This window comes from Natator depressus, chromosome 6 (genome assembly GCF_965152275.1).
Source record: "Natator depressus isolate rNatDep1 chromosome 6, rNatDep2.hap1, whole genome shotgun sequence".
Taxonomy (NCBI): domain Eukaryota; kingdom Metazoa; phylum Chordata; order Testudines; family Cheloniidae; genus Natator; species Natator depressus.
Window position 1 is genome coordinate 122,665,268 of NC_134239.1, and position 25,475 is coordinate 122,690,742.

General features: G+C 47.0%; 1 protein-coding gene across 6 annotated transcripts in view; it reads right to left on the minus strand.

The window, feature by feature from the left end:
* SAMD4A (sterile alpha motif domain containing 4A) overlaps positions 1 to 25,475 on the minus strand; it is a 204,970-nt gene that overhangs the window by 7,913 nt on the left and 171,582 nt on the right. For all 6 annotated transcript variants that reach the window (XM_074956485.1, XM_074956484.1, XM_074956488.1 and 3 more), the window contains 5 exons: positions 24,469 to 24,554; positions 14,522 to 14,640; positions 8,036 to 8,237; positions 7,149 to 7,275; positions 1,045 to 1,128 (listed from right to left, as the gene is read on the minus strand). In XM_074956485.1, coding sequence (XP_074812586.1) covers positions 1,045 to 1,128; positions 7,149 to 7,275; positions 8,036 to 8,237; positions 14,522 to 14,640; positions 24,469 to 24,554 — 618 coding nt within the window. The remainder of the gene's footprint in view (positions 1 to 1,044; positions 1,129 to 7,148; positions 7,276 to 8,035; positions 8,238 to 14,521; positions 14,641 to 24,468; positions 24,555 to 25,475) is intronic.

The window sequence follows — 25,475 nt, forward strand, 5'->3', positions numbered from 1 at the left end:
TCATGGGCCTTGCTTTCTCCAGAGCTCAGCCTGAGCCAGAATCCTTAAGGGCCTGTGGAAGATGCATCTATTTAGGGTTAAATTGCCACAGTTGACCACATCAGACAGCTAATGCAGCTCTCCCGGCAATCAGCTCCTGGCAGCCGATCCCTGAGGAGAATTCTCCCTTCTACTGGAAAACTGACAGCTATTAGTCTGTAGGGCATCCAGACACGACGGTGATGGGCATTTTTAGAAAGGCACAGGCTAAAAGAACCATAACTGTATTCAGATTTACACTGGATTTAGCGGCACTAGGATGGAAAGGCCTTTTGGGAAGCCCAAGTTTCACTTACCTGCTTCTCCCCGCCATGTTGGCAGGCTCTTGCAGTGATACAGAAACAGCATGCTCAGGCCAGATGCCCAAATCCATACATAGGGCCGGCTCCTCAGCTGTGTAAATCAGCTTGCATCTATTGACTTCCATGCCAGTTTACACCAGCTGAGGGTCTGGCCCTTAGAGTCTAATCCTGCTCTCATTTTAGTCCATATGCCAAAGCTCCCACCACATATCCTTAACAATAGTCTCCTGAATTTCAGGGGCGCTCAGCACTGACAGTTCCCATTAGCTTCAAGAGGGAGCTGCCGGCGCTCAGAATTGTTGAAAGGTTCTCTCATCTTGGTGCCTACAGAGGTCACCGTTTTGGCCGGGGCAGTGTAACCCTCCTTTGCTCCTCACCTGCTTGTTAGCAGTGAGCGTGTTCCAGAGCGTGGCTTGGCTGCTGGCTATTTTCCTTTCGTTCTATTCGCTCCTTTTTCAGCCTGGGGCGTTGCCCAGGTGCCCTGATGGCAGAGGTGCCCCTACCTGCTACTCAGCAACCTAATGGGTAGCACTGATTAGTTCCCACCACCGTCTTGTCCTGTCTCCTTCAGTCAAGAGGATGGTGGCTGTGACAGGCGGCCTCGAGGATATGAGGAAAGAATTAAAATGGGGAATCCTCCTGGCTGTGCCAGAGGCACTGTGGCCGACAACAGAATGGAGGGAAGGGAAAAGGGGGCACTCACCCCCCAGGGCATGTTCAGTCATACTCAGGCACAAGGACTCCAGCCTGTTGTTGATGTCAGGTTCTGTCACTGGTACCTGGAACTCTGCAAAGGAAATGGAACAGACTGTTACTCGGGAGACCCACAATGGCAGAAGCGAAGTCACAACAAATCTAAAGGGTAAATACAATAGTTGGGCAGGTAGGAATCCGTTCTGCACTGACATTCGCCCTGTGCAAACGTGATGACTGGAGCAATACTTTGCTTGTGTCCCTCTGACAACTCCCTCTAAAGACTGTAATTGAGCTTTCATTCCCAAGTAGATATTGATGTTTTTAAGCTCATTTATATGTGCAAACATATTGACTTTCTTACATACACACACACACACTCATGTAAAACTGTTTAATATCCGTTTTTATTTGCAAACACCATCCCAGCTGCTAACTAATATCACTGATGGAGAGTCACACATTTGCAGTGATGTAGTACAGAATCATGAAACCCAAACCTTAGATTTGTCTACAGCCTTATACCTAGATTGTAAGCTCTTCAGGGCAGGGACTGTCTCTTTGTTATGTGTTCATACAGGCGCCAAGCCCAATGGCCTCTACGTGCTCCCATAATAATGAATGATGATTAGAGGCTTGGTTTCAGACTGGCCATTGCAGGGCAAGGCGATGAAAGCTGTAGGTTAGGCAGCAAGAGTTTAGAAGGAAATAACCCCAGCACACTTAGGGGGAAAACCCTCAAATCCTTTCATAATCCAGTAACTTTGTTTTACTCATATGAACTGAAACAACAACTTCATCCTTTGCTTGAAGGTTTAGGCCTAGGCAGAGAGGTAGAAGCCTAAATACTTTTGAGGCTCTGAGTCTAACTTCCATTAATTCCTCAAATACCTTTGAGGATCTGGGCCTTGGCCTATATACCATGGGCCTATAAACTGTTTTATTGGACTGCTAAACCAGGACTGAGATTTCAACCCTACTAACTTTCTAGCAAGGACTGTTTTTTTAAAATGGGCACACTTTTCTATTGCAGCACTTTCCATATTAGAAACTAAGGATCCGAACCTCTGTTAGTGTAAACCAGGCGGAGTTCAATGGAGCTCCACCAGAGATGAACTGATGTAAGTGAAAGGTTTAAATGTTTCAACAAGGTTTGTATTAGAGAGATGCTCACGTGGTTTGAAAATACCACAAAGAAAGGGCTTTGCAAGGCCAATGAAGAAAGACAGTAAAATGTCTCTGTTATGAAGGTACCGCTCCGCAGTGACTGTAAAGGTCGTTAGAGTCGTAAAGGAATTGTGAAATCCCATAGCTGGGCATTACTGAAGGAGCCCCAGTGTCCTCAAAGCTGTTGGTCTGCCAATAGCTGAACAGAATGGTACATGTGCATTGTAAGGCCTCAGAGCTGCACAAATCTAAACTCCCTCATCAGATCATCTGGAAACACAGCGCTCAGGAGTAAAAAGGCAGCACTGAGCCACAGCTGACCGAGGATGTGGTCTATCTGATCCTCTTATCCCAAGATCCCTAGAGTTTTGTGGACTGGGTCAGCAGTGACAGTGCAGCTCTGAAAGGAAACTCTCTCCAGGCAACTGCTGAGCTGATTTCCCCGGGGGGAAATGCATGGCATGGGGTTTGCATGAACATAACTATTGCTATCAGATGAGGATGGATGGTCTTGAGGTCAAGGCCCTGGAGCAGGACGTAGGAGAGCTGGGTTCATTTCCACAGATTCCCTGCATGACGCCGAGGAAGTCACACAGCTCCACATCCACAAAGGTCGTTAGGCTCCTAACTTCTGCTGAAATCAATGGGAATTGGAAGCCTACATACCTCTGGGGATCTGAGTCCCAGCTTCTCTGTGCTCCATCTGCACAATGAAGACAAGAGCACTTCCTTTGTCTACCTTGTCTAGTTAGACTGTAAGTGCTTTGTGGCAGGGACTCTCTCTCAGCACGCACTTCAACAGCCCCTAACACAATGGGGCCCTGATTTTGACTGTAACATTCACGCACTACAATGCAAATAGTACAATCCCAATTATCCAAATAGCCTAGACGAGAAGGATTTTATCTGGACAGTGGAGAGGAGCCGTTCAGCAGCGGGGTGGCCTCCTCTGTAGCTGGGGGCTTCTCCTCCTCCTTGCAGTCCTGGCTGGGGGTCTCTGCGCTGCTGCAGGGCCAGTGATGCCCAGACCCTGCAGGTGCAAGGTGTTGGGCAAAGCAGAGACCCCCCCAGCCAGGACTGTGCTCTGTCCCGCCAACACTGCAGCCATCCCTGCACCTTGCACCTGCAGGGAGCGGGTGTCACTGGCCCTATGCAACTCCATTGTCATGGCCCCGCTCCCTCACTCCTGTGACAGTGGGGCTGCAGAGGGCTCCCTGCACTGTCGTAGGAGCCGTACAGCAGCGGGCTGGCCTCCCTGAAGCCAGGGGCTTGTCCCCCTCCTTGAACTCCTGGCCGGGGCACTCTGCTCTATTATCTGAACCTCCCCATTCTCCAAATCCCTTCCTGGTCCCCCAGCATGAGACACAAGGGGGGCAAGGAAGGGGTTGGGACAGCGTGGAGGTTTGGATAATGGGGTGTGATGGAGGCTGCGCAGGAAGCAGCCAATTGGCGAGGGGCTGCGGGGAGCAGCCAACCAGGGCCGGGCTGGCCCATATAAGAAAGGCTGCAGAGCAGAATAGCGTCAGTCACTTCCTGGAGCTTGAGGAGGGAGAACTGGGTGCCTTGCAGGTGGAGGGCAGCAAGCACCCTAGACAGACCAGTGCTACAGGCTGAGGCCCTGAGGCCAGGGCAAAGAGGGTGCTGGGGCTGTGGGGAAGTGGCCCAGGGAGATCTACAGAGGAGTCGGAGGGGACGCAGTAAGTGGCGGCCATCTTCAGGGTCTCTGGGCCAGGACTCAGGGTAGTGGGTGGGCCCGGGTCTCCCCCTGCCCCCACTGAGGAAGTGGCTGGACTGAGGGACTGCGATACTATCCCCTGGAAGGTGGGAGCACAGAATGCGGCATAGCTGGAGGGCTGTGTCATGCACAGGACGTCGCGGTCCTGGGAGTGACATGGGCCCCTGGAGCAGAAGTGACAGCGGCAGACCACCACCAGAAGAGGGCACACTGGCGTACAGAGCTAATCCCCAGGACCGCCAGCAGGAGGCGCCGCAGTGGTGGACCGAACCCCATCACACGGGGTTTCGGATAAAGAGGAGTATACTGTAATTGATAATGTTATGATTATGCTCTAGAACAAAAGTATTTTATGCCTAAAACAAACGTGAGGCATAATATTGGCTATTCCCTGTTTAGACATAGTTTGTGTCAGGTTGATTACATTTGCCATAGTGTCTGTAGAGACGGGGACTTGATTTTTTTTTTATCAACTTGTAAGTTTCATGTAGGGCAAAATCAGAAACTCCTCTGTGCCAGGGACACAAGGGCTGTAAAACTCGTCTGTACAAATGACAGAAGTGAAACTAAAAATAAGCTCCTTTGCTGGGGTCATTTGAAACCAGGCTGGACAAAGCCCTGGAGAACAGACTGTGCAGGTGCCTTATGCGGGATCTTTTCCTTTCCTCTGACGCATCCTGGGTTACCGTGGAGATCTGGGCTGGTCCCCAAGGGATGACCGAGGTGTGACCTGAGAGGTTTCCTCCAACTTTAACTTCCCTGATTCATATGGAGATAAATATAACCAGCAGGAGAGAAGCCCACAGCACAGCTTAAAAGAAATGTGATCTTACCCCAGACGCCTAAAGAAACATCCCTTGACTTCAATGGATTGAGGATATCTGGCATTTTACGGGAGCAATATCAAGATTATTATTTTTTTCACCCGCTCCACTCCAAGCAGGTGGAAGGAAAGAGCTTGTTTATCTGAAACCATCATCTGTGGCTTAAAAACTTGGCATGCTGCAGTTGCGAACCCAGTAAGGTTGTGAGCTACCTGGGAAGGCTTGTGTTTTAGGGTTCCAAATCAGCCGTCAGATGACTGGGAATTAAGGGCAGGTGGTGACCCCAACAGCTCTGAAGATGAATTAGTGGAATAGCCCACTAATTTAGACGACCTGCTTCCCCTCTTTCTTCCAGATCGCCTTTTAATCCGGGCTTAATGCACACAAGATGAAGACGCTGGCAGTATTTCCTTAAATCCCTCCTGGACAGTCATCGATGTGCATTCCTAGTTCAGGTGATATTTTAATCCCCGGTAGAAACAAATTTTGGTGCTAGTTTTAAATAGCACATAAATTTAGAGCCAACATTCTGCCCTCAGATGTTTGTGCCCGGCTTGCAGGAGCTGGGGGAGTGTGCTAGGCAAGACATTGACACCAAATTCTAAGAGCTAAGTATTATTATTATTAAATGTAGCATTTGTAGGATGGTTTTGGCTCGTTCTTATGGCTTTATTCTGAATTTAAACAATCCCTTTAGATTCCTCTCCTTTGTCCTGTCACCCAGGTGAGGTCCCCTCTGCTGGATTCTCTGCAGGATGGGGCTAGGGCAGCAGAAAAGCTCCCTGAAACTCCACTCTGAGTTCTCTGTAAATAGTCCTCCTCAAGGGAGAGAGGTGTGACACCCTGTGGAGTTTGCAGGGATCCCACAGATCCATGGGTAAGGGAACTGAGGCTGAATGCTACAAAGCCAGCAGAGTTAGATCCGCCATGTTTTTAGCCCAGGCAGTATTCTGCTTGAACAAACAGACCAGCTTTGTTCTGACTGAACAGATAGATATTCATATTAAATGCATCTCAAGTTTACATAAATGAGATGTAAGAAATAAGGCTGACTAGATGGTACTGTAAGTCTAATATTCAGAGCAGGGACAGAGTCAGGATCCTGGGTTGCAATTCTAACTTCACGACCAATTTGCTGTAAGACTTTAGGCAACTCAGTTAATCTCTCTGCTCAGTTTACCTCACGAGTATAATACTTTCCTACTTCACAGGATTGTTGTGGGGATTAATTCATTAGTGTTTACAATGTGCTTTGAGCTCCTCCAAAGAAAAGTGTTGTATAAATGCAAACTATTAATGATACTACTAAATAAACACATCATTTTCTTGGCTACTCCACACATATTTTTTCAACAATGCCACTTTCCAGTCCTCTTGAGTCCTCATCACCTGAAGGCTAACATGCAAGAACCACCTATTTCTTATTCTGTAATATTTGCCGCCCTTTGCTATTACACGGGGCTCTGGATGATACACAGAGGCAGACGCAGTCCCTGCGACAAGAGGCTTGCAATCTAGAACAGACAGTCAAAACAACGCGGACTCGTAATACACGAGAAGGCGAGATGGAGGCCCAGGCTGAAACAAGGGTGTAAGTTTCTGGTGTGGTAAACATCTTTTGAATGAGATTTGTTTCTGTGGTGAATGATCGCTGGAACAATGCAGGTTATTAAGACTACTGGACATTAGCAGAAAGGCTGCATTAAAGGGATAGTAGAGCAACATACATAGTTAAGATATACTAGAAAAAAATGCACTGAAGTCTCCGAGCTTTTTCCTCTGGATTCAGATGGACACTCAGCAAACCAAAAAGAACGACACGATGTTCTTACACATGGAAGGGTATTTAAAGCATGCAAGGAAACAATTAAAATCCCCAAATGTGTTGAAATTCTGCCTCAGAATGTCTCTCTCAGAAGAATTTCCCTAAAACGCATGAAGTCATTTCTCTTCTGCACTGGATTTTCCAGTCCATGTAAAAGCAAAAAAGGTGATCCAAGAGTTACAACATTCCCCATGTAACACAAAGCCGCGCCGAAGGAAGCTATGTTGGGCACTAGCAGTCAGTCTGTTATATATAGGGTCAAAATCCCTCCAGTGATGTCTCTAGTTTAATCAATCCAGTAATCTGACTAGTGTCAAAAAATATCTTGGTCAGATTGCAACAGACTCTGAGCTTGCAGCGTCTGGCTTGCTGCCAGCCCACCACTGTTCATCTTGCAATGCACAGTTTAAAAAAAGAAAGCTTTCGATAAGCACCCAAGAATGTATTGTGAGAGTTAAGGCTAAGCACTTGCAGGCAGGGTTCACTAGTGCAGCTATTTTAATATACTGTACTCCCAGATGACAAGGGGATGAATAAGCAAAAGACAAATGACTTCTTCCTACCTGGTTGCTGAAACATCAGCATGGTCTGTGGGGATGTGTGAACAGGCAGGGAACGCGTCCTCTGCACTGAGCTATGGGTCCGGCTTGGCATGCTGTTACTACCCCCGGGGTTTGCGAACCAGAGATTCTATGGAAAACAAACACAGCAACAATACTGTAAAACAAATACCAGTGCCACGCTAATGTAGGACACAGTCTGTGTGTGTTAAAAACCTCAGCACGCTCTGTATGCTAATGCTTTCCTGATCTCCCCAGCCTTACACCTTCTAGTCGCTGGGTCACCCTCTCCCTGCGAAGGGCTTTTTCTGCGAGTGACACTTACTCACCGAGTGATGGATTTGTAAAAAACCCTTGGCTCATTTCTCTTCCTCCATCCCTCTCTGAAGCCTGATTTGTCCCTCTCCCCCTGCTTTCCTTGTCCCTTTCAGTACCCTGCTCCACTAAAAAGAGCAAAAACAGGAAATGCCTGCAGACGGTTCTCACTGGGTTCGTGTGTAAAAAAGGAGTATCCAGACACATTAGTCAGATGAGGAAAATCAGAAAAGTCATTGCACGCTAACCTTAGCAAAGAGCTGATGAACTTGTTTTCTTTAATAGCAGTTTTCTATTCAGCCATTGGGGAGTAAATAGCTACATTTGGACCAATCCCATGTCATGTATATGGGCCTGATCCTGCCAAGTCCTGTGAGCCCCCCCCACCTGACTAAACTGGCAATCAGGGATGCTCCCTGCCATGCAGCTGGTGCTCAGCATCTTGTCAGATCAGACCCAAAGCATTTCTCATCAGGCACAAAAAATATGGACCCTCCCTTGCAGTTTTGCAGCTAATAATCCTCCTGCAGCACTGGTGGCCTGACATGCAACAACACAGACAGACTGACACACACCTGTCTTCCTTGTTTCAAGATTGTTGGATTGGTAGCTGCGCTGCGTTGTGCAGCCCCTAGGAGTCCACTGGGGCCCAGCAGACCCAGCCGGGTCGGGGGGAGATTCCGGGAGGGAATCTGGAACTGGCGTGGGTTCCGTCTGCCCATTCCTGCACCTACAGATCCAGCTGTTGGTAAGGAGTTCGACTGGCCAAAGCCTCGACTGGAAAGAGGAAAAAATAACAGGTCTGAAAATTCAGAATCTTAACCTTTTAAAATGCAAGCAGGAGCAGACTTCTAAATACTTTAAGACTATATTCAAATGGCATGTGGTTAGTACTGATTAAAGATGGGTTTGGAAATCAGCACAGCCTAACAAGCTTTCGCCTTGACCCGTCTCCCACTAAAATCAGTGGAAAAACTCACCCTCACTTCAGTGTAGTAGGGCAGGGCTCCTTAATGCCAAATTAGCCGAAGTGTCTTACCGAGGATCGCCACAAGAGGGAACATAATTGCTTTCCCTGGATTTAGAGGACAGCTGCACATGTAAGCCCTGGGGCTAGCATTAAACTTTGGTTTAGCCCCTTGAGGCCCTATCCTGCTTACCATACTCCTGTGAGTGAGTCAAAGCAGTCAATGGGAGAGAGGCAGGAGGGATTTGCTTTCGATGATGGCTGGTAAGATGTAAATGACCTTTTAAGTGCTAAACAGGGAGAAATCCAGTCACTTAGCCTGGAGAAGTATATGGATTCTGGCAGTGCCCTGGGGTTTTTGGTATATTCTCCAGAATCTCAGCTTGCACTGGAAATAAAAAGCTGATATACCGGCACTCGGCAATTCACGGCTTGCAAGCCCCATGCAGCCTTCTCAAGATGCCTGTGATGCTCTGCATTTCCCACAGTGATAAGGAAGGGTCCTAAACTGATTCTTGGTTCCTCTCTGAGCTATATTTGCGTCCCAGTTTTCTCTTCCCTCGTGGCTCTTTACCTACTGAGGACCTGATGCTGTGAGTTGCTGAGCGCCTTTGCCTCCCATGAAATGAGAGCTGACAGTGCGGAGTGTGGTGTATGGAAAATAAGCCATCACTTTAATTTTTAAGGGGTTTCCAGGTCTGGTTTGCAGGCTAGGGGGCTCTATAGGGAAGCACCAAGCATGCAGATCTGTCAGTCAGTTTGCAAGAAGGCAGCTGAGCAAGTGAGGTGAATTGTTCCCCTGTGTTAGGGAGCAGCCTGCTTTCTCTCTCTCTGTTTTTGGTTCTTGTGTGTTACCACTCCAAATTCTAAGAAATAAAGTAGTGTTATGTTGCAAGCATCCAGCACAAGTATTTTATGTTTTTACTCTAACTTCTCTGTGTGCATGGTGTGAACATAACACTCAGCATCTCAAGATTTGGGTCCTCAGGGCCAGATCCAAGCCTCTTTGAAGTCACTTGCATTCCTGCTTGTTTCTGGTGTGTATGTGTTTTTCCTTTCTTTGGGTTAATTAAGGCTTTAATTTATCTGATTTCTATATTTGGTTGTGTGTTAGGAGTTTGAGGTTTATGTTTTTGGTTTATTTGGCTGGTTTAAAATGTGCTCATTTTAAATGAAAACTTTAAAAAAAAGAGAGAGAGAGAGAGAGAGAAAAGAAATGATGAACGAAGACAACTTCTGCACAGAATGAGACACAGGCATTGCACCCGATATCAAATCTTCCTGTTTGTGCTTATGTGAGTGACAATTGTTAGAAAAGGTCTTGTCAGTCTCAAAGGCTCCATCAACACTAAGATGTCAAACTGCATTAACACCTCCCTAGCAAGCGCCAGGTTTAAACACAGTTCTTTAGGATAGCACTAACACAGTTTGAAAACCCAGAGTAAATGGGGCCAGAAAGTTTACAGATCTTTTAGCCCATTTGGTTGTGAAAAGCACTTTCTCTGTAAACCAGTATGATGCAGTCTTGCTTGGGTTGGCATCCTGACACTAATGGAGATGGGGAGCAAGCGGATAACAAATGTTACTTGCTTAGAACTGGATTCTGATCTCAGTTACAGCAGTTTGAACCAGAGTAACTTCCCTGAAGTCAGCAGAACATAGTCTCATCCTTAGACTATGTGTAACTACATATAGTCAAGATGGGATGTTTTTCTAAAAGATCTGCTCTAGTTCAAACAGGAATTGTTTTGGGGCAGTTCTCTGGCCTCTGTTATGCAGGAGGTCAGACTAGATGATCACAGTGGTCCCTTCTGGCCTTAGAATCCATGAATAAAAGCTCCCATGACAAGCTGGGTTCATGATTCTGACTCTCAGGGCCTATTTCTCATCTCCCTGATTCTGATGATACACCAGTGTTAGTTACTTCACTGATTTTAGTAGAGTTATTCTTGATTTGCACCAGCGGACGGGAGTGAACAATCAGGCCCTTAAATCTCATTAACTCACCTCCCCAACATGTATGGCGGGAGCAACGGCCCAATAAACTACATTCTTTGATTTAGGGGTAACGGGACATGATGATGAAAATGAGGGGCAGTCTGAACTATAGATGAACAAGGAGTGGAATTTGTTTTCATTTGCCATGTGAAAAACAAATGTTTGCAGATCCAGTTTCTCCCACAGTTTGATGGCTCTAGTATGGAGGCATTTTGCAGTAGTGAAGTTGAGGGAATTTTGGTTAATGTGTGTCTTTTAAACACACATCTCTAGTGGTAGACCATTCTTGGTTCGTAATTAGGACATTTAACCCATTTCTATGTAATACTGGGCAGGTCTATACTACAGCGGGGATCCACGCTCTGAGATGGATCCACCAGCGGTCGATTTAGCGGGTCTAGCAAAGACCCGCCAAATCAACTGCAGATTGCTCTCCAGTCGACCCCTGTACTCTACCCCCAATGAGAAGAGTAAGGTAAGTCGACAGGAGATTCTCTCCTGTCGACTCCCCTCAGTGTAGACCCCGTGGTAACTCGGCCTAAGGTACGTCAACTCCAGCTACGTTATTCACATAGCTGGAGTTGCGTAGCGTAGGTCGACTGACTGTGGTAGTGTAGACATAGCCACCGTTAGTTACTGGGATGCCAAACTGAAACAGCACACAAAGCAACAGCACCAAAAAAATAAAAGAACCAGTTGATCCCACAGAACAAATAGATCATGCCGATTTCACTGCGGTGTGAAGTCTTCCTAGTGTTCTTGCCCAATTGTTTAAAATGATTACACAAAGAGATGGGTAGTATTGCTGTGATACTTATTATTTACCTGCTGACGTTTGAAACATGACAAATGAGAGTAGCTATTTGGAGATTAACAACTCTTATCACTTGTGCAGTTCCTGTATCGCCCTGCCCCTTCTCCAACACTGACGTTTCAACTCACCTTCCTCTTAGCCCTAATCTCTCCTGCTTGTGCATGCTATAGTGAACAAGACTTCCACAATAATACGATTATGGAATCCAAACCAGTATAAATCTACCCATCATGACACACAACAAAGTTTCTTTAAACCTCATGCAGGAAGCGATTTTGCCATTATACCTACGGAACTATGTGAAAGGCAGAGCTGCACCATTGTATTCTTAGCCTACAGCTTCACCCAGACTGGAAGAGCAAAAAAAGTACAAGACAATGACACACTTGATCTAGATCAGCAAGGGTGAATTTCACGCCTTGCAGGGTGCAGAGAAGCCAGTCTCAGTTGATACCCTACTTATGCCCTATTCTGAGCATTTAGGCATGACGTTAAGTGGCACACCCGCTGTATGCTGGTGTCTGCACAGGGGTGAATTTCACCCTAATGGAGTATCTCCTGATAAGTGCTTCTCTAGCCAAGGCCCTGGTCTTTGGTGTAGTGCTTCTCCAGTCACAGTGGAGAAGCAAGTCTCAGTGTTTAAGCTGTGATGATTCCAGTCATTTGTAGCCCATTACAGGGCCCTCTTGAGGTTTTTCTGATTAACTAATCTGAACAAGCCCAAGAGCCTCGCTGCACCCTTGCTGATTGCTTTTTCTGGTGTTTATCCAACAGTGATTTAATTTGCAGATGACACCAAAACTGAAGGGGCAGAAAACATAGGAGAGAAAACTAACCTGCAGAGAGGGACAGTGCTGTTATTACTTTTTAATAAGGCTGTCGATTAATCGCAGTTAACTCATGCGATTAACCAATAAAGAATTAGTTGCGATCAAAAAAATTAATCGCGATTAATCGCAGTTTTAATCGCACTGTTAAACAAATACCAATTGAAATGTATTAAATATTTTGGATGTTTTTCTATATTTTCAAATATTTGCTTTCAATTTACAACACAGAATACAAACTGTACACTGCTCACTTCAGATTATTTTTTATTACAAATATTTGCACTGTAAAATGATAAACAAAAGAAATAGTATTTTTCAATTCACCTCATACAAGTACTGTAGTGCAATCTCTTTATCGTGAAAGAGCAACTTACAAATGTAGATATTTTTTGTTACATAACTGCACTCAACAATGTAAAACTTTAGAGCCTACAAGTCCACTCAGTCCTACTTCTTGTTCAGCCAATTGCTAAGACATTTGTTTACATTTGCAGGAGATAATGCTGCCTTCTTCTTATTTACAATGTCACTTGAAAGTGAGAACAGGCGTTCGCCTGGCACTTTTGTAGCTGGCATTGCAAGGTATTTATGTGCCAGATATACTAAACATTCGTATGCCCCTTATGGTTCAGCCACCACTCCAGAGGACAAGCTTCCATGCCATTGATGCTCATTAAAAAAATTAATTAAATTTTTGACTAAACTCCTTGGGGGAGAATTGTATGTCTCCTGCTCTGTTTACCTGCATTCTGCTATATACTTTGTGTTATGGCAGTCTTGGATGACAACCCAGTACATGTTGTTCGAGTTAAGAACACTTTCACTGCAGATTTGACAAAATGCAAAGAAGGGTATCAATGTGAGATTTCTAAAGATAGCTACAGCACTCGATCCAAGGTTTAAGAATCAGAAGTGCCTTCCAAAATCTGAGAGAGACGAGGTGTGGAGCATGTTTTCATAAGTCTTAAAAAAGCACCAGTCAGATGTGGAAACTGAACCACCAAAAAAAGAAAGTCAACCTTCTGCTGGTGGCATCTGACTCAGATGATGAAAATGAACATGTGTCAGTCTGCTCTGTTTTGGACTGCTATCGAGCAGAATCAGTATGGACGCATGTCCTCTGGAATGGTGGGCGAAGCATGAAGGGACATATGAATCTTTACTGGATCTGGCACATAAATATCTTGTGACGCCAGCTACAACAGTGCCAGGTGAACACCTGTTCTCACTTTCAGATGATACTGTAAACAAGAAGTGGGCAGTATTATCTCCTGCAAATGTAAACAAATTTGTTTGTCTGAGTGATTGGCTGAACAAATAGGACTGAGTGGACTTGTAGGCTCTAAAATTTTACATTATTTTATTTAGGGTGACCAGACAGCAAGTGTGAAAAATCGGGACGGGGGTGAGGGGTAATAGGAGCCCATATAAGAAAAAGACCCCAAAATTGGGACTGTCCTTATAAAATCGGGACATCTGGTCACCCTGATTTTATTTTTGAGTGCAGTTATTTTTTTGTACGTAATTCTACATTTGTAAGTTCAACTTCCATGATAAAGAAATTGAACGACAGTAGTTGTATTAGGTGAATTGAAAAATACTACTTATTTTCTTTTTTACAGTGATAAAAATAAATATAAAGTGAGCACTATACACTTTGTATTCTGTGTTGTAACTAAAATCAATATATTTGAAAATGTAGAAAATATCCAAAAATATTTAAATAAATGGTATTCTAATATTGTTTAACAAAGTGAGTAATCGCACAATTGTGATTCATTTTTTTAATCACTTGACAGCCCTACTTTTTAATCTTTTCAAGTGCTCTAATTACCATGGGGAAAGTGTAGGTTGGGAGACGGGCCGGTCAATCAGAATCCCCAATTTAAGGAAGGCGCCACATAGAGGAAGGACTGCGTTGTTGGTAAGCCACCAAAGTGGGACTCAGGAAATCTGGGTTCAAATCCCAGCACCACCACAGGCAGCTTTTGTCACCTGGGACAAGTCACTGAATCTTTCTATGACTTAAATCACCATCTGTAAAATGGGGACAATGGTACTTTTTACCCACCGTTTGGTTTTGTCTATTTATACTGTAAGCTCTTTGAGGCAGGGACTGTCTCTCAGCTTAACATCTAGTACAATGGAGCCCTGATCTAAGCTGGAACCTCAAGGTGCCAGTATAATGCAAATCAGAGCTAATAACAGGAACCACTGCTCTACAGTGACATTTGAGAGGTGGCTGGGATATACAGCATTAAAACAGAACAAGGTGAAATATTCCAGCCCTGCCGGCACTCGAGGTAACTGGCCTCATGAATCAGACCCAGCCGACGGTTCCAGTTAGCACAGTGTGAACGTTAATGTAATTATCCCCTTTGGCGTAGTCTTCGCCAAGATACCAACCCACAAAGTACAATCATTGCATCAGAGAGATGAAATCCCAACGTACTTTCTTTGCTGCCGATATCCTGATATGTCTAGAAGGGATTTCCGAGGGAAAGACCTGAAGAGTTTTTGCACCTGCTGTTTCCATGACAACAATCTTTTCTTCTGTGTCTCTGTAAATGCCTGCCCCCCAAAAAAAAGGAATTAAAAAAAAAAGGTAAACATCTTATGGATGATGCAGTTGGGTATAAAAATAAAGAAAACAACAGGCAGTTAACATGCACCCAAAGTAGAGAGCTGAGCGATCCAAGCTTCAGGCTGCAAACACACAGAAGCCCTGACGTGCAGGTTTAACTCCTGGCAGAGTTGGCTCAGCCCATTACACTTCTGAGAAAGACAAACTGAGCACCAAGCAGTTTTCTATGCGTAGCTATTTCTGATGAAATCTTAAGAGCAAAGTTCCTGCTGTGCCTGGGTGTTAAAGATCCCATGACACTTCCTGTAGGAGAAAGGGTTTCCCTGGAGTCCTGGACCCTAATTTCTTCTCTCCCCATCACTGTGAGGCATGCTTTACCATTGCCTGGCTGCCCACCACGCCTACAATTCAGTGGTACTGTGTATGTGTGAAGTGCTGTGGGTCCACCAGGATGACAGATACATAAAGGTTGGAGACAATTATTATTACTGCTACATCATTACGAATGCCAAAATGTACAACACTTCGGTGATGCTACAAAAAACATCCTACTGATACAACAAGCAAAATCAATTCTTTTTACTTCTTTTAGTAACTTTTAACCAAAATTCACGTTTATTTAAAAAACAGAGAAATTAGCAACATACTGCATGTTGCCTATGAAAAGAAATTCAGTTATACTGGGGCTTAGGGACAGATAATGGTCATAATTATTTCCATGAGGGTTCCGTCTGACCTTCAAGTCTATGACTCAGATCATAGTATGTACATAAAATTCCCTGAGTGCTCAGTTTATTAATGCTAAATGAATGCTCCTGATTGTTTAATAGCTACGCTCTAGTAAGCAACTGGCATTTTCATCCCCCAGTGCACACCCTAAAATTTTCAAGACATCTCTAAAAATAAACAAACTTCTGAGTTCTTTAAAAAAAACCTTTTAAAGTAAGTACAGTGTTCATGAAAGGCGCTGGCTTGACAGCCCTGGGAACTGGTGGCTTCCGGCTCAGCTATTCAACAGGTACAGTGCTAGCATTTTGCAATGGAACAGTCCATACACTGCCCTGCCAGCGTGTCTTGGTTGGACCTGGAGGGACTTTCTCCCATGATAACAAGAGAGCAAAATCCTCAATCTCCTTACTGATGGGAGCTGCCAGCCAGAACCAATTGCAGTGATTTCTGTGAGGTGGACACTTGTTTCCCCAGGAAATGGATTAAGACCTTCCATTTATTTTCTGTTCTATTCGAGGTTTTTATACCACAGTCTATTACACTGAGACCAAAGAGCCTTGAGATTGTAATGGCATTTGGTTGCTACTGTCCCAGGTTAGAGTTAACCTGAGCTTGGCACTGGAAGTCCCCTTACTCCACTACCAATCTCCTGAGCCATCTGGACCCCCTGTGCTCCTAACACATTATTATGTGAATGTTTTCCTGTTCATGCCCCACGATAGCAGAGGCCTACAGACAATTATTAACTATAATACATATATTTATGGGCAGTTTAACCAATATCACATGAGCCATCTTAATATTATCCTTTTGACTGTCACATTTAACGCTCAATCTACTTACCTTGCATCCCAGTAATATTAACATATTATAATGCATATAATGTATAATGCAAATGAAAACCACTGTAGACATGTTACTGTGGAGCAACTCACTTTAGCTCTGGTTGGAGACCAATGAAAAACTATTGGCTTTAGGAATACAGGACTCAATCAATGTTTTCTCTCCAGCATCTCAGATTCTGACCTCTCTTCAATTCTATCTAGAGAGAACTGGACTGGGACACAAGATACCGGGGTTCCATTCCTGGCTCTGCCACTGACCTTGCTGGGGACCTCTGCCAAGTCAGTTTGGGGATAAAGATACCTCCTTTGTAAAGGTGCTTTGAAATCTATGGCTGAAAAGCACTAGCTACACAAGAGCTAAGTGGTGTTGTTACTACCTGTCACACACCCATCACCACGGGATCTGAGCAAGACGCCTATCCAAGATTCAGCTGCAAAAATCACCTCCCCCTCTTGCAGCTCAGACTATGCCCCTCCCTTCCCAATCCCTTCCCTGGCTTCCTCTCACATTGCACATCAAGCTCAAGCATCCGGTCCTCACCTTCCAGGCTCCCTTTTTATATCTCTGCTCTCATGACTTCCTGCTCTCTCAGCAGTACTCCACGCTGCCTTGCTGAAGTACCGGGCACAATTTCCAGCCCTGGTCCCACCCCATACCTCAGAGATCAGGATGCATTATGGAACCAACGTTCTCATCCCTCCAACCTGGGGAGGAGCCGAATGTCACAAGCCATTCCACAGCTCCCACTCTAGCTGTTACAGGGATGGCTCTGGAGTGCCCGGTCACTTGCCCGGGCTACCGAGATGGTGACTTGCCACACGGAACCTCAGAAAAAATGGTTACTAACCTTTCTGTAACTGTTGTTCTTCGAGACGTGTCACACACGTCCATTCCAACGTAGGTGTGTGCGCGCCCCGAGTGCAGCTGCCTGAATTTTTTCCCTTAGTGGTATCCGTTGGCTTGGCTCCAGCGCCCTCTGGTGTACGCTCTCATAGCGCCGGCATAAAGAGCCCTGCCGACCCTGCTCCCCTTCAGTTTCTTCTTGCCGACCACCTCTGACAGAGGGTGGGTTTTGGAATGGACATGTGCAATGCCTCTCGAACAACAACAGCTACAGAAAGGCTAGTAGCCGTTTCTTCTTCGAGTGCTTGCACACGTCCATTCCAATGTAAGTGACTCACAAGCAATTGCCCCGGAGGTGGGTTTGGAGATCAAGGGCAGGCTGATTGTAATGCCGCCTGGCCGAAGCCAGCATGGTCTCTAGCCTGCTGTGTAATGACGTAGTGTGTCGTGAACCGACAACCAGGTTGCCCCCTGCCCATGTCCTGAATTGGAACTTGCGCTAAAAAAGCAGCGGCGGAGGCCTGAGACCCTGTAAAGTGAGCTGTTAAGTGAGCAAGCGGCGAGATGTTCACGAGGTCGTAACATGCTCTGATGCACGAAGTGATGCACAATGAGAGTCTCCGCGCAGAAATGGGGAGAAACTTTCATTCTTTCCGCTATCAACACCTGAGTGGATCTGTGGAATGCTTTGGTCCTTTGGATGTAGAAGGCCAGGGCCCGGCATATACGAAGTGATCCAATTGGAAAGCCACTGAGTGGAAATCGGCTGACCCCTCGCGTGCTCAGCCGAGGTGACAAACAGTTGTGCGGACTTCCTGAACGGCTTGGTCCGCTCGGAGTAGAAAGCCAGAGCCCGCCACACATGGAGCATGTGGAGACAGCGCTCCTCACTGGACGCGTGAGGCTTGGGGCAGAGGACCGGCAGAAAAAAGTCCTGACCCATATGGTAGGAGGAGACCACCTTTGGCAGGAACGCGGGGTGTGGACAGAGCTGGACCGTGTCCTTATGACAGACCATGTACGGTGGCTCGGAGGTCAGGACCCTAAGCTCCGAGACTCACCTGGACGATGTGATTGCAACCAGGAAGGCCACCTTCCACGAGAGGTGAGACCAGGAGCACATGGCCAGTAGTTCAAACGGGGGACCTGTGAGACGAGCCAATACCAGGTTTAGGTCCCACTGCGGGACCGGGGGTCTAGAATATGGAAAAAGACGGTCCAAACCTGCTGTTTCTTATGGGTGGCCTCATCCTTTGGGACGGCGGCCTGGGCGGGAGTCTGCTGCGGCCTGAACTTAGGTTTTGCCAGAGCCGGGACATAGAGGCCCCGAGTCTAGAGGGTTGTGTGGGATTCCTTCATGCCATGCAGCCTTGTATCTGTTTTCGCCGCAAACAGAGCTTTCCCGTCAAACGGGAGATCCTGCATGGAAGACTGCACCTTGCTGGACAGCCCAGAGAGCAGGAACCATGACGCCCATTTCATGGACACTGCGGAGGCAATGGATCGTGTGGCCACGTCCGCAGCATCTGAGGCTGCCTGCAGGGACACCCTAGCGGCCGCTGCCCCTTCCTTCACTAGCGCCTGGAACTCCTTCCTATCCTGATCCTGGAGGGAGTCCTCAAACTTGGGCAGGGAGCCCCACAGATTGAATTCGTACGGGCCCAGGAGAGCCTGATGGTTTGCCACTCGTAACTGGAAGCTCGAAGACAAATAAATTTTCCTTCTGAAAGAATCCAGTCTCCGAGAGTCTTTGTTCTTTGGGGTCAGGGCTGGCTGACCCTGCCGTTCCCTGTGGTTGACCGGCTCAACCACCAGGGAGTTGGGCGCCGGGTGGATATACAAGTACTTGCATTCTGCCTTCTTAGAGATGGGGGCCAACGAGGCCGGTGTTTCCCACAGGGCTTTTGAAATCTTAGCCACCCCTTCATGGAGGGGCAAGGCCACCTTACCCAGTGCCAACGGGGACAGCACGTTAAACAGGGAGTCTGAGGACTCCTCCATCTCCTCTGCCCGGAGGTGGAGGCTTGCTGCCACCCTCTTTAAGAGTTCTTGATGGGCCCTGAAGTCCTCCTGCGGGGTGGAGGGAGCAGGGCTGCAATCGCCTCCTCTGGGTGGGGCGAGGAGGCCGGTGAAGTGCTCTGGGTATCGGCCGGCACCGGAGGGTCCACTACCTGGTCAGACTCCGGGCACGGTGCTAAGGACATATGTCCCACCGACTCCTTTCTTGGGGGTTTGGAGAGGGAGGCCGACGGTGCTTCCGAAGCTTTGGCCACCGAGTGAGCTCCCACCAGGGGCTGCGCCGGAGGCCACGGTGCTCACTGGTACCATTGGGCCGGCCACAATGCTCGGTGCCACTGCACCTGCTGTGGCACCGGCAGGGCCGGCTGTTTGGCTTGGCTGGCCTGGCCCATCGAAGGACGGCTACGAATGGAGGCCGGGCTGGTGTAAGATCTGCTGCTCTGGACCAGGAGGAGTGCCGGTGCCAGGATCTACATCGGCCACAGGACCACGATCTTGACGTGGAGGACTGGTACCGACGGTAAGAGCTACTCTGGGAACGGCCTCGACAGGCGGACCCGCGACAGCGAGATGCCGGCGATCGACGCCCGGGGCTGCAATGTCTTGGCGGAGATTTGGAGTGGGAGTCCGAGCAGGAATGGCACTGACAACGTGCCACGACCAACTGCGGTACCCTTTCCGAGATGAGGACCGTTAGCGATGCCTGCTGCGGTCCCGTCGATATTTGTTCCTTGAGGACGAGCGTTGCCGAGAGTCCCGGCCGGCCGGAACCCAGCCGGAGAGTCTGGTCAGCGTCGAGGGCGATCCACATGGACTCTTCCCTGAACGGTCACTGGGCGGTGAATGGCGTCGGGAACGTTCCCTCAACTGAGACTGGTACTGGGCCGGAGGCGACTGGGGAGATCCCAGCGGTGGCTTGCCTCTGGAGCGTGGGGCCGACACTGGCGGCGCTCTGGGCACCAGCATGGACATAACATCCCGGGCTGCCTGGAGGGCTTCAAGCGTGGACAGCATCCAGTCATCCGGAGAAGCCTGTTCCGATGGGGCCAGGCTATTCCTCTCAACGTGAGTCAGAGGCCTGGGGCCCGGTGGGAATTGAGGACTGCCCGACATGGGCCTAGCCTCTGTTCCAGACTTCCCTCGATGCCGCTGTGAAGAGGGAGTCTTTCTGGCCCCCTTGGCGTGCCCCACAGATGGGGACCAGTGCCGACTGGTTGATGGCACCGGAGGGTCACCACGTACCAGCGCTGAGGTGCCGGGTACTGGTTCGGAGCAGCGTGCCAGGGTCAGGGTCAGGGTCAGCGCCGACTCCATCAGGATGGTCCGGAGCCTAATGTCCCTTTCTCTTTTGGTCCGAGGCGAGGCTTAAACAACTTGCAAATCTTGCACCTTTCGCTGATATGGGTTTCTCCCAAACAGCGCAAACAGTCTGCTTGTGGGTCACTTCTTGGCATAGAATGCCTACAAGAGCCGCACGACCTAAACCCCGGGGCACGGGGCATGCCCCCGCCCGGGCTCACTGACTGACTAAACTAACTACAGGTACTAACACTGAACGAACGAACAGTTCTGGGGACGAGCTACAGCAAAGCTGGAGCAGAGCAGTTCCGATGCACCTTCACTGGCGGCAAGAAGGAACTGAGGGTGGGGGGAGCGTGCATCTCCCCTTATATCGCGCCAGGCAGGCGCCACTCCGGGGGTTGCAGGGGGTGCTCCCCCCCATGGGTACTGCTAGGGGAAAAACTTCCGGCACCGGTGCACGTGGCGAGCACGCACACCTATTGTGGAATACACATGAGCAATCACTCGAAGAAGAACCACTAAGAGAACGATCGCCGAAGCGATGAGGAGTTCCAGCCGCTGTAACGGGCGGTGAGGAGGAAATGAAGGAGAGCAGGCTCGACAGGGCCTTTTATACCAGAGCTATGAGTGCGCAGTACCAGAGGGCATTGGAGCTGACCTAACAGATACCGCTAGGGGAAAATATTCCAGCGGCTGTGCTTGGAGCATGCACCTACATTGGAATGGACATGTGCAAGCAGTCGAAAAAGAAGGTATGTGTCTGAAGTATGGGGGGGGAAGGAAACTGTCCCTTTCCTCTCAAGGTCTCCAGCTGGAATCAAGCTTTGTGACTGAAAACTGTCCCTCATCTGATGGCTGTGAAGTAGCAAACGTGCCATGAGTTTGGTGCTCTCTCCCTAGCTCCCAGGGGACCAGTGTCCACCAAAAAACCCACCGCTGTGACAGCTGGCAGTCATCGGCACCTCGTGGGCAGTCTCAACCCCCCAAGAGCTGAATGGAGATGGAGAATGAACTATCCTCTCCCCCATAAAAGGTGGTCTTTCCAGGGGAAGGTTTAGCCACACTGGCTGGGTGGTGTAGGGAATTGTGCACAGCACTGCCTCTGCTGGGTGTGGTCAAAGGGTAAAGAGAGGTCTGTGGTTTCTCTGCCACTCAATCCTGCACCTTTCACAAACTCTACATTTACATTTTATGTATAATATGCAAGGGAAAATCTGGGGCTTCATAGAGCATGGAGAATCTATTCCCTTCTGCCCCTGCTTTGCCAGGGAGGAAATGTTGTTCCACTTAAGGCATTTCTTGAGAATACCAACAAGCACTTCCCTTATACCATTGCAGCCAGAGCAGTGCATCTGGTTACACCACCCAGAAAATGAGTTTGGAGTTGCACCCTGTACAGTTGTCCTATACAGCTGGGATGTGCCAAGCCAGAATCACATTTCATTAACATGGGTTAATGTCAGAAATATAAAGAAGACGGGGGGAGAGACTAGGCTAGGATGGATGCAGTTCGTAATGCTGCATTGACTTCAAGACTCATCATGGAGCAATCAAGGGGAAAAAAATCTTGCTATGTCTGGAAATACATGAAGAATTAGAGTGAAAGGAGCTTTTCATGGGATCTCCGTGAACTTGGACTCAGGTGGAAGAGTTCTTTGTACACTCACATATTAGAAGCTTTGGTTATATTTAAACTATGTGCCTGGCTCAGACAGAACCATTGCTGAGGTGAGAAAGTAAACTAACCACTCACTTCATAGTAAAATGAAATTTCCTAGCGCAGCTGCTGTATATTTCAAGTGGCAAACTGTACGTTGACAATGTATGCTGACAGTTCACTACCATTCACTGAAAAACTCTTGGCAAACTTGTTACTATTGTGGACAGAAGCATTCTGGGAGCACAGTGTTTGTTTTTTTAAACCCTGAATGTCAGTGACTTCCCTTCAGAGCTGGAAATCTCTGTCTTTGTCCCAGATTCAGGAAAACCCTTCAGAGATTCCAGGCCACAACAGACCATTGTGATCATCTTGTCTGACCTCTAGTATATCACAGGTCACAGAACTTCTTCAGAATAATTCCTTTTGAACTAGAGAATATCTTTTTAAAAAACCCAATCTTAATTTAAAATTTACCAGTGATGGAGACTCCACCACGGCCCTTGATAAACTGTTCCAATGGTTAATTACCCTAGCACATACTTAGTGCTTTCCTGAATCAGAGCTTTTGTGAGGATGGGAAATGCCCAAGAACCAGATGAGAGCTCTATTATTTAGGCAATAGCGTCTCACATGGAGGATTCAGAACTCTGTAATTTAACCCTTTTTTCACTTAGCACACTGTATATACCTGTGTTTACAGCAGTCAACGTACTTTTGCCAAAATGCTGCCACTCCTTTTCCTGTAGGATAGTACAGATTTCTTAGTGATTCTAGACTCCACTTTTATACACAAGTGACCATGTAAAGACAGTGTAAACTGTAGATCTTCTGACACTGGAAAATATTCAGAGATCCATCCAGATTTCAGATGCGTGGCCAAGTAATGCCATGCATCTTGTAAGATCAGGTGCAGCACATATGTACACAAGTTACTCCTGGGGGAATTCCACACTACTGCACGCATGAAGAATTAATGTCCCTTGCAGATTTTTTTTCTCCACAGAATATAGATTCTGCTGGAGAGGCATTACAGTTACATCTTTCGCCCACCAGAGGCTGCTATGGCGCCAGAAGAGAGGGCAGTCAGCCAGAGAGGCTGCTTTCCTCACAGTGGGGTCAGGTGAGGAGGTACTGGACAGACAGAGTGGGGCTGCTGGGGGGATCACAGATTGGGGTTCAGAAGAGCTAGTGGGGGACAGACTTGGATGCAGGATCAGTGGGGTGACAGCACTGAGCCAGAGGCTAAATGGGAGGTGGGCTGAAGGGCAACATGGGGACAGAGGGTAGGGGGGTGCAGGGCCACATGTGGATGGGGGAGGAGGGCTGCAAGGACACACGGGGATAAGAGCAGATGTGCTTGACTGAATGGGAGAGGTTAGGGGTCAGCCAGGGTCTGCATGGGGGAGGCTCCCCAACTCCCTAACAATCCCTCTCCCTCCCCAAACCTGTCCCATACTTCACCCACCCACACCCAATAACCCTCCAGGTTCACTCCAGGCTCCTTCCCTCTCCCTCAGCTCCTCTGTTACCCCTGAATCCCCCAAAGCCTTTTCACTGCTTCTGAGGAGTGCAGGAAACACAGTTCTGTACTGTAGTTTAGATGAATTACTCAGCGTTCTCTATTCATATGCTTAGTAAGGAATCTATTTGTCAAAAAAACATTTCCTGAATCTTTTTTTTCCCCAGTCTGTATTGTTACAGACATACTCGGTGACAGGTATTTGAAAGAAATTACCAAAATAACTGAAACTGGTGTGATTATATTGTGTTATTTTGACATACAAAATATGCAGAATTTTAAAATATTGTGCGCAGAATTTTTAATTTTTTGGCACCGAATTTCCCCAGGAGTAACAAGTGCAACAGGAACTTGGTACACATAGGGGATAAATATACACAGCAGGGTGGCTTGTGCCTCAGATCTATGGCATATGGAGCTCAAAATATGTTTCAGTCACCCTGAAGGACACGTGGTAATGTACCTTTTAGAGAAAGTTACAGTTCAAAATAAAAATCCATGCACAAGCTGCTCTCATGAAGAGGCACACAGAATGGTAGGTGCCAAATCACAAAATGTTTGCTACAAAACAGAAACTGGAAATGCTGAATGATAGTTTAGTCTCTCTGCTTGAAACCCCATGCACATTTATCCTGGGTTTTTCTGTCATCCAGCTGTTGATCATAATGTCACAAGCATGATGAATTTCTCAATTCCAGTTCTTTGATGTTGTACAGGGACATAGTGACCTACACTTCTGTGCACCACATTGCATTTACAGTCTGCCACAGTCAGAATTACTATTAATACTCCCAAAAATATTTGTGTTAGAAACCAAAACGTTTACATAAACAGAAACTTTGGAAACAGTTTCTAAGCAATGAGAACAACAGTTTTATAAGATCTGACACAACTCACCTCATGAATTAGACATTTGTCTATGAGCTGTAAATAGGAACTTATATTCTCTTCATCAGGTCTGGAAACTAAAAGTTGTGTACATACTGCAAACAAACAAACAAAAAAAGGATAGCTAGCAAAACACATGGTGACCAGGAAATGGGACTGACATCAATGTGTTGTTTTTAAGAATGGTCTTAGACTTCCATTGCAATTGTCTGAAATGAGTTATCAATGGAGCACTTGTGTAGAAAGACTCCCTTTTACAATTCCAGCCATGCCAGTCTATATTTAGGGCCAGATTTTGCTCTCAGTTACATTGCTGTAAATCCAGAGTAACTCCATTAGAGTTATACATGTGCAAATCAGCAGTAACAGAGTAGAATCTGGTTCCCCCATCTTATCCTATTCTCACATGTGAAAGACACTGTCACACAAAGAGTGTGGTGTTAAAATCTATTGCTTCCAGGGTCAAAATCTGGTCTCACTGAAGTCAATGGCAAAATTCCCACTGATTTGACTGATAGCAAATTTTTGAAATAATACCACAAAAGTGTGTGCAAATTAACTTACAGAATAAGACAGTGTCTGCATTGGGGGAATTTACCCAAACACTCCTACCCATTCTAACCCTGGCTCAACTGAACTGGTGTTAAAGTCCGTAGGAGCTGCAGAATTCTACAGCCAGAACTGCCATCTTAGTTAAAACTGCTGGAAAGCAAGCATCATCAAAACAACTGATCACAGGAGCCTTACCTACATTATGGCTTCCATCAATTTTAACCCTGATGGTGACCAGTAAATATCTCCAGTTTTCAGAGAAGGCCTGGGAGCGTGCCTGCTAACAATGCCGTTTCCCCAACTTCGACTGATAAATCTCCATACCACTCAACTTCACGCATGATGGAGGTGCTGGTCATGGCACCAGAGTTAGCAGTGAGGTCTGATATGGGCTTAAAATGCGGCACAAAAAAACATTTTTCTCGAAGTAGGTGGCCAATCAGTGTGAAATTACACACCGGGCT